Here is a 15,650-nt window from a genome sequence, read left to right on the forward strand (position 1 = left end):
TAGACTTCCACTCCCAGTGGCCAGCATCCAGTGGTGGCAGGTGAAGCTGTTTCCCTTCCCAACTAGAGAGTAAGGGTAGGATTTGGGAGAGAGGGGAGCTAGAGAAAGGGATTTTGCATATGAAGTCCTAGACACACCCATTCAGTGACCCATACAAGAAACTGACGAGAATTAATACTACAAGAAGTTTAAGAACTGAACTGTAGTGTGGAATGCTGCCCAGGTTTTTAGATATGGCCTCTGGGTAGCACACCAAGGAAGCAGACCAGAGTAGCACTACAATGCTCTGAAAACTAAATTGTCATTGATGCCACAACCCACACAAGTAAGCCTGAACCAGTATACTAAACCTAAATAGGATGTCTACCTACTGAAAAAAATTAAGTAGGATCTGGAATTTCATAACTTAATACCCCAGATGTCTAGGATATAATTAAAAATTGCTTCTCATACCAAGAACCAGGAAAATCACAACTTGAATTAGACAATCAACAGATGCTGTTATGGATTGAATGTTTGTGTCTCCCCCAGATTCATAAGTTGAAGCCCTAACCCTGCAGTGTAATGTTTGGAGGTAGGACCTTTGGAAGGTAATTAGATTTAGGTGAGGTCATGAGGGTTGGGCTTAAGAGGGATTAATGTCCTTAGAAGAATAAGAGAGACCAGCACTCTCTCTCTCTACCATGTGAAAACACAGCTAGAAGGTGATTATCTGTAAGCCAGAAAGAGGACCCTCACCAGGAACCACATTGACTCATACCTTGATCTTGGACTTCCCCAGCATCCAGAATTGTGAGAAATAAATGTATGTTGTTTAAGCTACCCAGTATATGGTATTTTGTTATAGCAGCCTGAGCAGACTGAGACAGATGCTAATACTGAAATGACTCAGAAGCTGAAATTATCTAACACGAATTTTAAAATAACTATTATAAAATTGCTTCAGCAAGCAATTATGAGCATCCTTGAAACAAAGTCTCAGTAAGGAAACAGAAGGTAAGGAAAAAGAACCAAATGGAATTATAGAACTGAACAATATAATAACTAAAATTTTAAAAGTCACTAGATAGGCTCAGTAGCAGAACAGAAATGACAGAGAAAAGAATCGGTAAACTTAAAGACAGATAAATAAAAATTACAGTCTGAACAACGGAGAGAAGATAGATAGGAGAAAAAAAATAAAAGAGCTTTAGAGACCTGTGGGACTGTAACAAAAGATCTAACATTTGTGTCATTGGAATTCCAGATGGACAGTAGAAAGAATATGGGTCTAGAAAATAATCAAGAAACAATGGCTAACAAATTCCCAAATATGGTGAAAGGCATAAACTCACAGATTCATTAAGTGAATCCAGTGAATCCAAGTGAACTCCAGACAGGATAAACTCAAAGAAATCAGCACCAAGATACATCACAGTTAAACTTCGGAAAACTAAAGACAGAAAAATCTTCAAAGCAACTAGAAAAAATAACACTACTATAGGGGAACAATGATTGAGTGATAGTGAATTTTTTATCTGAAACCATAGAGGCCAGAAGTATGTGGAACATTTTTCAGTTGCTGGAGGAAAAAATGAACTGTCCACACAGAATTTTATAGCCGTGAATATCTTTCAGGAGTGAAAGGGAAGTCAAGACACTTTTAGAGAGAGGAATATTAAGAAAATTTCTCACCAGCAGACCTACTCTGAGAGAATGACTAAAGGATATTCTCCAAATAGAATGAAAAAAGAATAATAGAAAGAAACTTGAAATGTCGGGAATAAAGAAAGAACAATGTAATGAATAAAAAATAGGGAAAATGCAGCCTATCTTTTTCTTCTTAAGTTTTTATTATTTATTTTCTAATTTTTAACTTTTAAGTTCAGGGGTACATGTTCAGGTTTGTTATATAGATAAACTTGTGTCATGGGGGTTTGTTGTATAGATTATTTCATCACCCAGGTATTAAGCCCAAGTACCCAATAGTTATTTTCCTGATCCCCTCCCTCTTCCCATCCTCCACCCAATAGGCCCCAGTGTGTGTCGTTCCCCTCTATGTATCCATGCATTATCATCATTTAACTCCCACTTATAAGTGAGAACATGTGGTATTTGGTATCTGCATTAGTTTGGTAAGAATAATGGCCTCCAGCTCCATCCATGTTTCTCGAAAGGGCAGATGTCATCTTTTTTTTTTTTTATGACTGCGTAGTATTCCGTGGTATATATGAACCACATTTTCTTTATCCAGTCTGTCTTTAATGGGCATTTAGGTTGATTCCATGTCTTTGCTATTTTGACAAATCTGACAAAAACAAGCAATGGGGAGAGGATTCCCTATTCAATAAACGTTGCTAGGATAACTGACTAGCCATACACAGAATATTGAAACTGGACCACTTCCTTATACCATATACGAAAATGAACTCAAGATAGATTAAAGACTTAAACCTAAAACTATAAAAACCCTGGAAGACAACTTAGGCAATACCATTCAGGACAAAGGCATGGGCAAAGGTTTCATGATGAAGATGCCAAAACCAATTGCAACAAAAGCAAAAATTAACAAGTGGGATCTAATTAAACTAAAGAGCTTCTGCACAGCAATAGAAACTATCAATAAACAACCTACAGAATGGGAGAAAATTTTTGCAAACTATGCATCCAACAAAGGTCTGATATCCAGCATCTGTGAGAAACGTAAACAGATTTACAAGAAAAACACAACCCAATTAAAAACTGGGCAAACTGCTGAAGTTCGACCCCAGCGAGATCAAAGTTGTATACCTGGCTGGGTGTGGTAGCTCAGGCCTGTAATCCCAGCACTTTGGGAGGCCGAGGCAGGTAGATCACGAGGTCAGGAGATTGAGACCATTCTGGCTAACATGGTGAAACCCCGCCTCTACTAAAAATACAAAAAAAAAAATTAGGCCGGCGTGGTGGCGGGCGCCTGTAGTCTCAGCTACTCGGGAGGCTGAGGCAGGAGAATGGCGTGAACCCGGGAGGCGGAGCTTGCAGTGAGCTGAGATCACGCCACTGCACTCCAGCCTCGGCGACTGAGCAAGACTCTGTCTCAAAAAAAAAAAAAAAAAAAAAGTTGTATACCTGAGGTGCACGGAGGGTGAAGTGGGTGCCATGTCTGTGCTGGCACTGGTATCATTGCTGGTATCTGGCACTGGCCCCCAAGATTGGCCCTCTGGGTCTGTCTCCAAAAAAGGTTGGTGATGATATCACCAAGGCAGCCGGTGACTGGAGGGGTCTGAGGATTACAGTGAAACTGACCATTCAGAACAGACAGGCCCAGATTGAGGTAGTACCTTCTGCCTCTGCCCTGATCATCAAAGCCCTCAAGGAACTGCCAAGAGACAGAAACAGAAAAACGTTAAACACAGTGGAAATATCACTTTTGATGCGGTTGTCAAGATTACTTGACAGATGTGGCACCAATCTTTAGCCAGAGAACTCTCTAGAACCATTAAAGAGATCCTGGGGACTGCTCAGTTTGTGGGCTGCAGTGTTGATGGCTGTCACCCTCATGACATCATAGATGACATCAACAGTGGTGCAGTGGAATGCCCAGCTATTTAAGCACAAAGGAAAATATTTCAATAAAGGATAATTTGACAACTAAAAGAAAAGTGGGCAAAGGACATAAACAGACACTTTTCAAAAGAAGACATACATGTAGACAACAATGGTATGAAAAAAAAAGCTCAACATCACTGATCATTAGAGAAATGCAAATCAGAACCACAATGAGATACCATCTCACACCAACTATAATGACTGTTGTTAAAAAGTCAAAAATTAATTCCACCATTATGGAAAACCGTGTGGCAATTCCTCAGAGACCTAAAAACAGAAATACCATTTGTCCCAGCAATCCCATGACTGGGTATATACCCAAAGGAATAGAAATTGTTCTGGTATAAAGACACACGCATGCATATGTTTTTGAGTTTTTAAAATTGTTTGATAGTTGAAGCAAAAATTATGACATGATCTGTTTCTGAATGTATAGTGAGGAATTTTGAAGACAATTAGGAGGAGGAAAGGATTAAACATAATTGGAGGTAAGGTTTCTACATTTCACTCAGAGTGATAAAACATTGATACCAGTTATGATTATGATGTTACTTATGTATATTATAATACTTAGAACAATCATTATTAAAAACTATATAAACAGTTATTCTCAAAAGCATAGGTAATCCAAAGTGGAATTCTATAATATAAAATGTACCTTGGTTTGTCACAGGAAGGTGAGAAACGGGAAACAGAGAAACAAAAACTGGAGGAAACAAAAAAAGTTAATAAAATGGTGGATTTAAGCTCTAACATATAAAAATATTACATTAAAACATAAACGTATAATTGTAAAATGTTTCATAACTGGTCTAAATATACCAATTAAACAGATTTTCATAATGAATTTTTAAATGAATTTTTAAAGTATGCTTTCTACAAGAAATTCAAATATAATGTTAAAGACAATAGGTTGAAAGTAGAAGAATAGAAAGTATATCATACAGATATTAATTAAAAAGCAGGAGTTACTGTATTAATATCAAAGTTGACTTTAGATTAAAGGAAATTATTAGGAACAAGAGCAATTTATATAATGATAGAAGGGCCAATCCACTAAAATATACAGTAATTCTAAATGTGTATGTACCGCTTTTATTTGTATATAAAAATACCTGAAGCAAAAACTAACAGAACTAAAAGGAACAGACAAATCCACTATTACAGTTGGGGACTTCAACATCCCTTTCTCAGAATTGCTAGAACTACTACATAACAGATCAGTAAAGATATTAAAGAGCTGAATAACACCTTCAACCAGAAAAATTTAATTGACATTTATGGAACATTCCATTCTACAACAGCAGAATGTACATTCTTTTCAAGTGTCCATGAAACACTTCTCAAAATAGAGTATGTCCTGAGTAATCAAATCTCAACAATTTTAAAAGAACTGAAATTAGGCAGAGTATGTTCTCCCATTATAATGGAATCAAACTAAAAACCAGTCGTAGATAGGAAGAAAATCTCCAAACAGTCAAGTCAAAGAGGAAATCTCAGGGGAGGTTAAAAAAAAAAAAGATACATTGAACTGATTAAAAATGAAAATGCAATTTGTCAAAATTTGCAGGATCCAACTAAAACTGGAAGGGAAATTTGCTTATATTAGAGAAGAAGTAAGGTCTCATACCTATAATGGAAGGTCCTACTTCAAGAAACTAGGAAAAGATGATTAAAACAAGCTCAGAGCAAGCAGAAGGAAGGAAATAAAGAGCAGAAATCAATGAAATTGAAAACATAAAAACATTAGAGAAAAATCAGTGAAACCAGAAGGTGATAAACTTCTATCAAGACTGACAAACATGGCTGGGCACGGTGGCTCATACCTATAATCCCAGCACTTTGGGAGGCTAAGGTGGGCGGATCACCTGAGGTCAGGAGTTCGAGACCAGCCTGGCCAACATGGTGAAACCCCTTCTCTACTAAAAGTACAAAAAAGAGCCAGGCATGGTGGCACACGCTTGTAGTCCCAGCTACTTGGGAGACTGAGGCAGGAGAATCACTTGAGCCCAGGAAGTGGAGGCTACAGTGAGCCAAGATTGCACCACTGCACTCCAGCCTGAGCCACAGAGCGAGACTTCGTCTGAAAAGCAAAAAACAAAACAAAATAAAAACAAAAACAAGAAACCCACGAGACTGACAAACAAATAAAGCACTAAGATAAAAATTACCCATATCAAGAATGAAACCAGGAATATCATTACAGATCCTGTAGATATTAAAAGGAAAATACAGTGAGAGAATACTGTGAACAACTGTATGCATATAAATTTGATAACTTGCATGAAATAGTCCAGCTCTTTTATAAGTGTATATTGTCCAAATTTACCCAATATGAAATAATATGAGTAGTCCTATAACCATTAAAAAAACAAAACAAAACTGAATTTGTAGTGAAAAACCTTCTATAAAAGAAGTCCCCAGGTTGAGATAGTTTCACTGGAGGTATTAACCAAACATTTAAAAATAATTAGCATCAGTTCTACACAATTTCTTCCAGAAAATGTAAGAGGGAGGAATACTTCCCAACTTACTTTATGAGGCCAGTATCACACTAATACCTGAACCAGACAGAGTACAAAATAAACTACACAGCGACATTCCTCATGAACATGGAAGCAAAAATCCTCACCAAAATTTAGCCAATCAAATCCAGCAACATAAATCCAGCATTATAAGAATTATGCATTATAACCACATGGGGTTTATTACCAGAATGCAAGATTGGTTCAGTGTGCAAAAAATAATCAATATAATCCACCATATCAGTAGGCTAAAGAAGAAAATCACATCATCATATGTCACTTAATACACGAAGAGCATTTGACTATATTCAGTACCCATTCATGATAACTCAGAAACCTAGGAATAGAAACCTTACTTGATAACGAGCATTTACAAAAAGTCTGCATGTAATATTATACTTAACGTGAAAGACTGAATGCTTTGCCACTGAGGTCAGAAACAAGGCAAGGATGTTCACTCTTGACACTCATTCAACACAGTCATAGCCAATGCAGTAAGGCAAGGAAAGGAAAAAATAAAACTGTCTCATTTTCCAGATGACATGATTGTCTAATGTATAACTCCCAAAGAGCCTCCAAAGAAAAGCCTTCTAGAATTAATAAGTGAGTTCAGCAATGTCACAAGATACACAGACAACAAGGCCGGGCGCAGTGGCTCAAGCCTGTAATCCCAGCACTTTGGGAGGCCGAGGCGGGCGGATCACTAGGTCAGGAGATCGAGACCATCCTGGCTAACACGGTGAAACCCCGTCTCTACTAAAAATACAAAAAATTTGCCAGGCATGGTGGCGGGCACCTGTAGTCCCAGCTACTTGGGAGCGTGAGGCAGGAGAATGGTGTGAACCCGGGAGGCAGAGGTTGCAGTGAGCCGAGATTGCGCCACTGCACTCCAGCCTAGGCGACAGAGCGAGACTCCGCTTCAAAAAAAAGATAAACAGACAACACAAATCAATTGTATTTCTACATACTAACAAAGAATATTTGGCAATTGAAATTAAAAGCATATGTACCATTTACAGTTGCTTCCCTAAAAATGAAATATTTAGGAATAAATCTAACAAGACAGATGTAAGATCTATATGCTCAAAAGTATAAAAGTTGGGTGAAAGATGATGATGGAGTTAAATCACAGAAGACTTAATTAAATGGAGTGACATACTGTGTCTATGGATTGAAACACTCGACATAGTAAAAATGTTAACTCTCTCTGAATTTATAAGTTTAGTGCAATTCCTATCAAAATTTCAACAAGTTTTTTTGTAGATAAGCTTGTTCTAAAGTTTGTATGGAAAGTTGAAGGAACTAGAATAGCTGAAATTTTAAAAAGAAGAATAAGTGGAAGAAAACACACTGCCTGATTTTAAGGCTTACTCTATAGCTATAGTAATCAAGGCAATGTGGTATTGGTGGAGAGAAAGAATCATAGATGGCCGGGCGCGGTGGCTCAAGCCTGTAATCCCAGCACTTTGGGAGGCCGAGACGGGTGGATCACGAGGTCAGGATATCGAGACCATCCTGGCTAACATGGTGAAACCCCATCTCTACTAAAAATACAAAAACTAGCCGGGCGAGGTGGCGGGCGCCTGTAGTCCCAGCTACTTGGGAGGCTGAGGCAGGAGAATGGCGTAAACCCGGAAGGCAGAGCTTGCAGTGAGCTGAGATCCGGCCACTGCACTCCAGTCCGGGCGACAGAGCGAGACTCCGCCTCAAAAAAAAAAAAGAATCATAGATCAATGGAACAGAGTAGAGAACCCAGAAACAGACCCACACTAATATACCTGATTGATTTTTGACAGGTACAAAAGTAATTCAATGGAAGACAAACAGTCTTTTCAACAAATAGCGGGCATCCATAAGCAAAAAATGAGCTGTCACCTAAACCTTGTACCTTTAAAAAAATTAATGCAAAATAGATCATAGATTTAAATGTGAAGTGTGAAACTAAGAAGAAAAAAAACTTTTAGAATGAAACATAGAAAATCTTTGGAAACTAGGACCAGGTAAAGAGTTCTTATGACATGGCACCAAATGCAAGATTTATAAAAGAAAAAATTGATAAATTGGACTTCATCAAAATTAAAATGTTTTGTTTTGTGAAATACCCTGTTAAGATGATCGGAAGATAAACTACTGGAAGGAAATATTTGCATATCATATACCAGCAGTCCTCATTTTATGTTATATGGAATTGTAAAAATGTGCACACTGAAACATATGCAAAACAATCTTAACATAATCAAGGGAAAAATTATGATTGTTCCATGATCCTTAAACTGTTTTGCCAGACGTTAAAACAACTACATTGCTATTGGTTTTAAGTATATATAGAAATGGAAAAGCAATACTAATATTTATTTAGTACACTGTAATTTAAAACATTTAGAATTATGCTGGGCGCAATGGCTCACACCTGCATTCCTAGCACTTTGGGAGGATCACTTGATTCTAGGAGTTTGAGGCTAGCCTGGGCAACATAGCCCAGAAATGGTCTATGTTTTCTACAAATAAAAAAAGTATTTTTCTACCAAAAAAAAATTCTTTCTTTCCTTCCTTCCTTCCTTCCTTCCTTCCTTCCTTCCTTCCTTCTTTCTTTCTTTCTTTCGTCTTTCACAGGGTCTCTGTCACCCAGGTTGGAGTGCAATGGCAGGATTACAGCTCCAGTGATCCTCCCACCTCAGCCTCCCGGGTGGCTGGGACTACAGGTGTGTGCCACCATGCCACACCAAAAATATAATTTTTTTTTTTTTTTTGAGGCAGAGTCTTGCTCTGTCACCCACACAGGAGTACAGTGGTGTGATCTTGGCTCACTGCAGCCTCCGCCTCCCAGGTTCAAGTGATTCTTCTGCCCCAGCCTCCCAAGTTACAGGTGTGTGCCACCATGCCTGGCTCATTTTTGTATTTTTAATAGAGAAGGGGTTTCATCTTCTCTCTAGTTTCACCTTCTCTAGTTGGCAAGACTGTTGAACTCCTGGCCTCAAGTGATTCGCCTGCCTCGACCCCCCAAAGTGCTGAGATTACAGGCATGAGCCATAGCGCCTGGCCAAAAAATTCAAATAATTTTTGTGTTTTTTGTAGATATGGGTTTTCGCCATGTTGCCCAGGCTGGTCTCGAACTCCTGGCTCAAGCAATCCACCCACCTCAGCCTCCCAGAGTGCTGACATTACAGATGTGGGCCACCACACCCAGCCAGTTTTTTAGTTTTCTGTGTGACTTGTGCCCGTAGTCCTGACTACTCAGGCTGAGGTGGGAGGATCACTTGAGTCCAGGAGGGTGAGACTGCAGTGAGCTGTGATTGTACCATCGCACTTCAACCTGAGCAATAGAGCGAGACCCTGACTCCAAAAAAAGGTATGACATAGAACAAGCATCTTTTCTCTCTTGGCTAATTATCATACTTCTTTCTAAGTATGGATGAGCCTCCAACATTTCACCCTTTGTACTTTCAATGTTGTGAAATTTCTCAGAGAGTTCCTGTAATGTGAAGTTTTTTGCCGTTCTCATTTCATCCTTTTTATCACTTTCCTAATTTGTGTCTGTAAGTTTGCCTTTGCTAAGTTCCTCTCTCTGCACATCTAGAGCTTATCAAACAGTGGCAGTGTTAACATTCCCACAGTCAACCATCTCCTCTATAACTCCATGTACATGCAATTCAAATTTCATTGCCAAAGTTACCACCTTTCATTTATTTGCTGCACTTTCATCTTTGCTGGCCAGTTCTCTTTTTTAAAAAATAGAATTTAAACAATATAAGTACAGATGGAGTCTCATGTATTGCCCAGGCTGGTCTGGAACGCCTGAGCTCAAGTTGTCCACCTGCCTTGGCCTCCCAATGTTCTGGGATTACAGGCATGAGCCACGGTATATATAACATTTTTTAAATGCCAGAATTACAAAGATAGAGAACAAATTAGTGACAATCAGGGCACAGGGACATAAGAGAATAGAATGGGAGGATAAAGTATAGCTATAAAGGAGTAGCACATAGTAGATTATGTGATTGTGGTGGGACAGTTCTCTAGCATGATTGTTCTGGTAGTTATACAAGTCTACATCTCAGGTGAAATTACATAGAATGATACACACACACACATACATGTAAATGAGTACATGTAAAAACTGGCAAAATCCGAACAAGGTGTTTAGTTAACAGTATGGTATCTGTGTCCTTTTCTTGATTTTGACATTGTAATATCCTTATGTAAAATGTTAACATTGAGGGAAGCTGGACGAAGGGTACATGACACTCTCTGTACTATTTTTGTTATTTCCTGAGAATTTATAATTATTTCAAAGTAAAAGGTTTTTTTTGTTTGTTTGTTTTGTTTTGTTTTTTTGAGATGGAGTCTCGCTCTGTCGCTCAGGCTGGAGTGCAGTGGCGCAATCTCGGCTCACTGCAGCCTCCACCTCCTGGGTTCAAGCGATTCTCCTGCCTCAGCCTCCTGAGTAGCTGGGATTACAGGTGCGCACCACTATGCCCAGCTAAGTTTTGTATTTTTAATAGAGATGGGGTTTTACAATATTGGTCAGGCTGGTCTGGAACTCCTGACCTCATGGTGTGCCTGCCTCAGCCTACCAAAGTGCTGGGATTACAGGCATGAGCCACTGTGCCTGGCCAAAACATTTTTTTTTAAGGCCTTCTTGAGAGTCAGGCACACATAGTTTTTGTGAGACAGATGTCACTAGTTTCTTATTGTGCTCACTTGCCTATCATCTCACAGCTCTAGAAAGTGACTCAGCCTTCCCAGACCTCTTTGCTTGGCTTTGGCAGCCATCCAGAGACCTCTAGCTGGGTGCAGGGAGAGCATCTCATGTTGTTTTAGCCCAGAGAATCAGGATGTGGTGCCCCATGGATGTGATTGCTCCGCTAGGAGCTTGGTCTTTTTTAAGAGAGGCTGATTCATTTCTTTGGTTGGTGTTTCTATGGAGTGCTTATAACTGGGGAGAAAAACCCATAGGTAATAGATGAGCAATTTGGAGCTGACAGCTGTTCATCATCCGGCTTTTTATAAATATCTGTGCCTTTTAATTTTTCTTGGAAGACAGATACATAAACCACCGTGACTTTTCAGACTCTCTTTATAGGCACTATCCTCTCAAATTGGGAAGAAAACAGTATCACATGTATAAAATATTTAAGTAAAGTCTTTTGTTCACCTCTAATGTAACTTCATTTTAAAATTTTTATATGTGAGTGGGGTGGGGAGGGATTGAGAGAAAATTGTTCGAGATTCGAGTATAGTACATATAGTAATTTAGCCATATCAAACAGTTGAACAAATTGTACACCTGTGGTTAGGTTGACAGTAATGACAGTGATTTAATTTTCATCAGCAAATTGCTCCTGCTCTGACAGCTCTTACCCATAGTTTTCTATGTCCAAGTTTCCCTAAAATGTTGTTGGGTTGGGTAGGGCAAGGCCAAGATAGTCTATGTTTGTGAAAAGTGGAGAAGCAGGGTGTGGGTTATTCTACCTTAGGTCTCAGCTTGTTTCATGTGTGGTTTGGGGTTGAAGATGAACTTGCATTACTTCCCCTTAACTCAGTGGTTGTGACAAGAAGCCTTTCTATTCTTCCTGAACATTGGAAATCGGACTTGAATAAGTGAACCTTGGAACATCTTGAGTGTGTTTTTAGAGCAGAGGCCTATATAGGTAGACTTTGAGGGCTCTCTTCTCTGGGCATCTTAGAAAGTATTAGTATTTTTGATAGCGTAGATTAGCGAAGACTGTGAGTCTTGGAGCAGCAGTTTTTTGGGGATGGGCATCCATGGTAGACCACAGACATCTTGGGGAGATGTCTCCAACCATTTTAATCATCTCTTTGCTGCTCTCCTTAGGCAAGGCAGGCTGAGGTAAAGCGGCTCTTCCGCCCCATTGAGGAACTGAAGAAAGACTTTAATGAGCTGAATGTTGTCATTGAGACTGACATGCAGATCATGGTACGGCTGATCAACAAGTTCAATAGTTCCAGCTCCAGTTTGGAAGAGAAGATTGCTGCGCTCTTTGATCTTGAATATTATGTCCATCAGGTACTGTATTTCTTCATCCGTAAGTCAGACTTTTAACAGCTCCAAAAATAAATCCCCCCCTCCCTAAGCCCTAAGAAAATAGCATCAGCATCTTTAGTTCTCTCGCAGAGCACAGACTATTTTTAATCTAGGCTTATTGTCTTTTGTAGTAAGATACAGTCTTAGAGGCTAGAGCCAACCTCTTTTTCTTTTTTTGTCTGAGTCGGAGTCTCACTCGGTCGCCCAGCCTGGAGTGCAGTGGCACGATCTCGGCTCACTGCAACCTCCACCTCCTGGGTTCAAGCTATTCTCCTGCCTCAGCCTTCCAAGCAACTGGGATTACAGGCATGCACCACCATGGCCAGCTAATTTTTTGTATTTTTGATAGAGACAGGGTTTCACTATGTTGACCAGGCTGATCTTGAACTCCTAACCTCAAGTGATCTACCCACCTTGTCCTCCCAAATGCTGGGATTATAGGCATGAGCCACCGTGCCTGGCCAGCCAACCTCTTTTTCATATGGAGTGTTACCTTCTTTAGTACCTCTGAGGGTACCGCAGAGATAAAATAGACATAGTCCTTGTTATGTAGCGTATAGCCTGGAAGAGGAAGTAACTGAATAATGAACAATTGAACAAATTAATTAAATAATGAGATAATTTAAGATTGTAATGAGGGCTCCAGAGGGTGATGTCTTAGAGCCTAGTCATGGACAATAAAGGAGGCTTCTCAGAGGATGTGACATTTAGGCCGAGTGTTATAGGATGATTGGGGTTGGCTGGGTGAAGAGGGGGTACTAGAGCAGGAGATGGCAAACTACTGCCCGTAGGTCAAATCTGGCCCTCCTTTCCTAAATAAACTTTTATTGGGGCACAGTGACCCCTATTTGTTCATGCATTGTTTATTGCTGTTTTTATGCTACAATGGCAGAATTGAGTAGTTGTGACAGAAACCATATGGCTCACAAAGTCAAAAATATTTACTACCAGGCCCTTTAGAAAAAGTTTGCCAACCCTTAGATTGGAGCATTCCAGCTAGAGGAAACAACATGTGCAGAGATTCTAGGGCAGGGAAGAGCTTGGTGAGATTGAGGGCCTGGAAAAGATTGGAGTGACTGGAGCACAGTGGCCTGGAGGGGAACACAGATGAAGTAGGAAGGTTTGGGGGTTGGAGAGGTGAGGTTGGAGGTACCATGCTCTTTATGATTTTAGCCTTGATCCTAAAAACCATTGAAGAGTTTGAAGCAGGGAAGCAACTGATCAGACTTATAATAACTAATATTTGTTGAGTGTTATTACATACCAGGCACTGCTTCAGGTGCTCTGTACACATTAATTCATTGACTTCCATGGCTTCCCTATGAGTACGTACCACTATTAATCCCATTTTGTAACCAAGGAAAATGAGGCACAGAGAGATTATGTAATTGCTCAAGATCATCCAGCCTAGTGAGTGGTAGAGCTGGAATTTGCAGTAAGCTCTGTCTGACCCTAACTAAACTCTGTGCTCTAAAACTTTTGGCCACTCTGTTTCTCAAAGGCAACTGATACCTTTTGAATTAAGCTCAAAAGGTGGAGCTAACGAGGAGCCAATAAAAGCCACTGATTTATTCAATAAATAAATAAAGTGTCTGCTAACTCCCGGGCACTGTTCTAGGCACTTGAGATACGTCTGTGAACAAAATTAGGGCTTAACCTTCTAGCAGAAGCAGATAGACAGACATAAGAAAGAAGTAATTATAAGTAATATGTAGGTGATAAATATTGTAGAAATATAAAAACTGCGGTGAGATCGGAACTGGCAGCATTGAGAAGGGGCATCTCTGGCTGGATTAACAGCAAGTGCAGGAGCCGGGTGGTGGGAACATGCCTAGTGTGTTTGAATCAGCTGGAGCTGAGAGTGGGCAGAGGAGAAGTAGATGGAGCTCAGAAAGACAATGGGAGGAAGAATATAGAGGGCCTGTAGGCCATGGAAAAAAGTGAACTTGGATATTATTGAAGGATATTGAGCAGAAGAATGACGTGATGTGACTTACTTTTAAAAGGATTCCTCCAGCTGCCGTGTTGAGAATTAGACTGCAGGTGGGGGTCTTGGTAGAAGCAGAGACCGTATAGGAGGCTATTGCAGTAATCCAGACTAGGGACAACAGTGGCCCAGGAGGCTGTGTAATCATAATCAAAGGCTTGTTTGAGATCCTTGTCAAGACATAGATCCTCAATGTCCTCTCATGCACGACAGCGCCCTTGTTCTCTATAAACTGGGCTAAAACACATGCTTTCTTCCTTTAGGATTTTGCCAGCATCTGGTGAAAGAGGATGAGTATGCACTGTGTCCGCAGGAATTATGGGGCAGCTTCTTCATCTTCTTTCTCTGCTCATAACTCTTTCTCAGGCCTCAAATAGCAGGACTCTGATCCTCTTAGAGAAAAAAAATAAACCTTGGTTCTCTTTCCCCTTTCCAGTCTTACTCTCCAGGGTAAAAACCAAAAACTCCAACAGTTTTTCCATTAGAGATATTTAAAGGATTAAGGATACAAGGGGTTATTTGCCAACTCTGTCCTCCTTTGATGTTGATAGCTTCTATTTTTTCTCATCTTAACATATTGGGATGAATCTTTAGGTATCAGGTCACTATGGGCTCTTGCACATGAAACACCAAAATGACCAGAGAGCTTATCATACATACCTGGAAGGGCGTGAGTCCACAGGAGGCTTGGGCTAGCATTGCCCCAACAAAGTTTTTTGTTTTCCCTTGTAGGCCCTTTGTCACTTGGCAGTGTCTTCCCTAAGGTGACATCCCCATTCTGCTTTCACAGGCCACCTCACCAGACCCATCCTAAGGTCATCCCAAAATCAGTCCCTGGCAGAAGCCAAATTTGTCTTTTGGCAGAGAAATGTTCTGGATCATTGGTATTTTGATTGGAAGGGCTGGTGCATCAAGCTGCCACGCAGCAGTGTTAAGCTGTGGTTTCACTGGGGGATTAAGTAGGACACAACTCGGTCCGAGTCCTGGTTGTGATGGGGGCTTGGGGTGATGTAGTACTAGCTTTAAGGAAGATGGCACTTTCCTAGCCAGGAACTTCCCCAGTCCCTTCTCATTCTAGACTCACTGAATGGTGGTTTGAGGAGCTGTAGGCTCCAAGGACCCAAACCAGGTCTGCCAGGCTTCCTCACAGCCATATTTGAATTATTAAACAGGATATGTAAAAAGCAAAACCTTGTGTGTGGAAAACAGATGGTGAGTTATTTATGAGGAGCAGCCTCCATCCACCCCATCTACCTGGGGCAGTATATTTGCCTTCTCCCACGTGTCTCCTCAGCTATGTGCCACCATTTCTCCCCTTCGCTGTTTCCTATTCTCTCATCATCTTATCAGTGCCCTGCTTCTTTCCTTTCCTCCAGGGTGTTGACATAGTTCCCTCCTGCACTCCCTCCTCCTCTTCATCTCTGCCTGTCCCACCCCACCCCGAAGGCAGCCTGAGAACAGTTTTGGCCCCAGACCCAGATGGGGCGCTGTGGACCGGGGCTGTGGTCATGGTTTCTCCTGTATG

At 40.4% G+C, this 15,650-nt stretch overlaps 1 protein-coding gene across 1 annotated transcript in view; it reads left to right on the forward strand.

Moving 5' to 3' along the window:
- SIL1 (SIL1 nucleotide exchange factor) overlaps positions 1-15,650 on the forward strand; it is a 237,537-nt gene that overhangs the window by 153,985 nt on the left and 67,902 nt on the right. Inside the window, exon 6 of the mRNA XM_023195311.2 lies at positions 11,929-12,120. Coding sequence (XP_023051079.1) covers positions 11,929-12,120 — 192 coding nt within the window. The remainder of the gene's footprint in view (positions 1-11,928; positions 12,121-15,650) is intronic.

The sequence above is a fragment of the Piliocolobus tephrosceles genome, chromosome 4 (assembly GCF_002776525.5).
Source record: "Piliocolobus tephrosceles isolate RC106 chromosome 4, ASM277652v3, whole genome shotgun sequence".
Lineage (NCBI taxonomy): Eukaryota > Metazoa > Chordata > Mammalia > Primates > Cercopithecidae > Piliocolobus > Piliocolobus tephrosceles.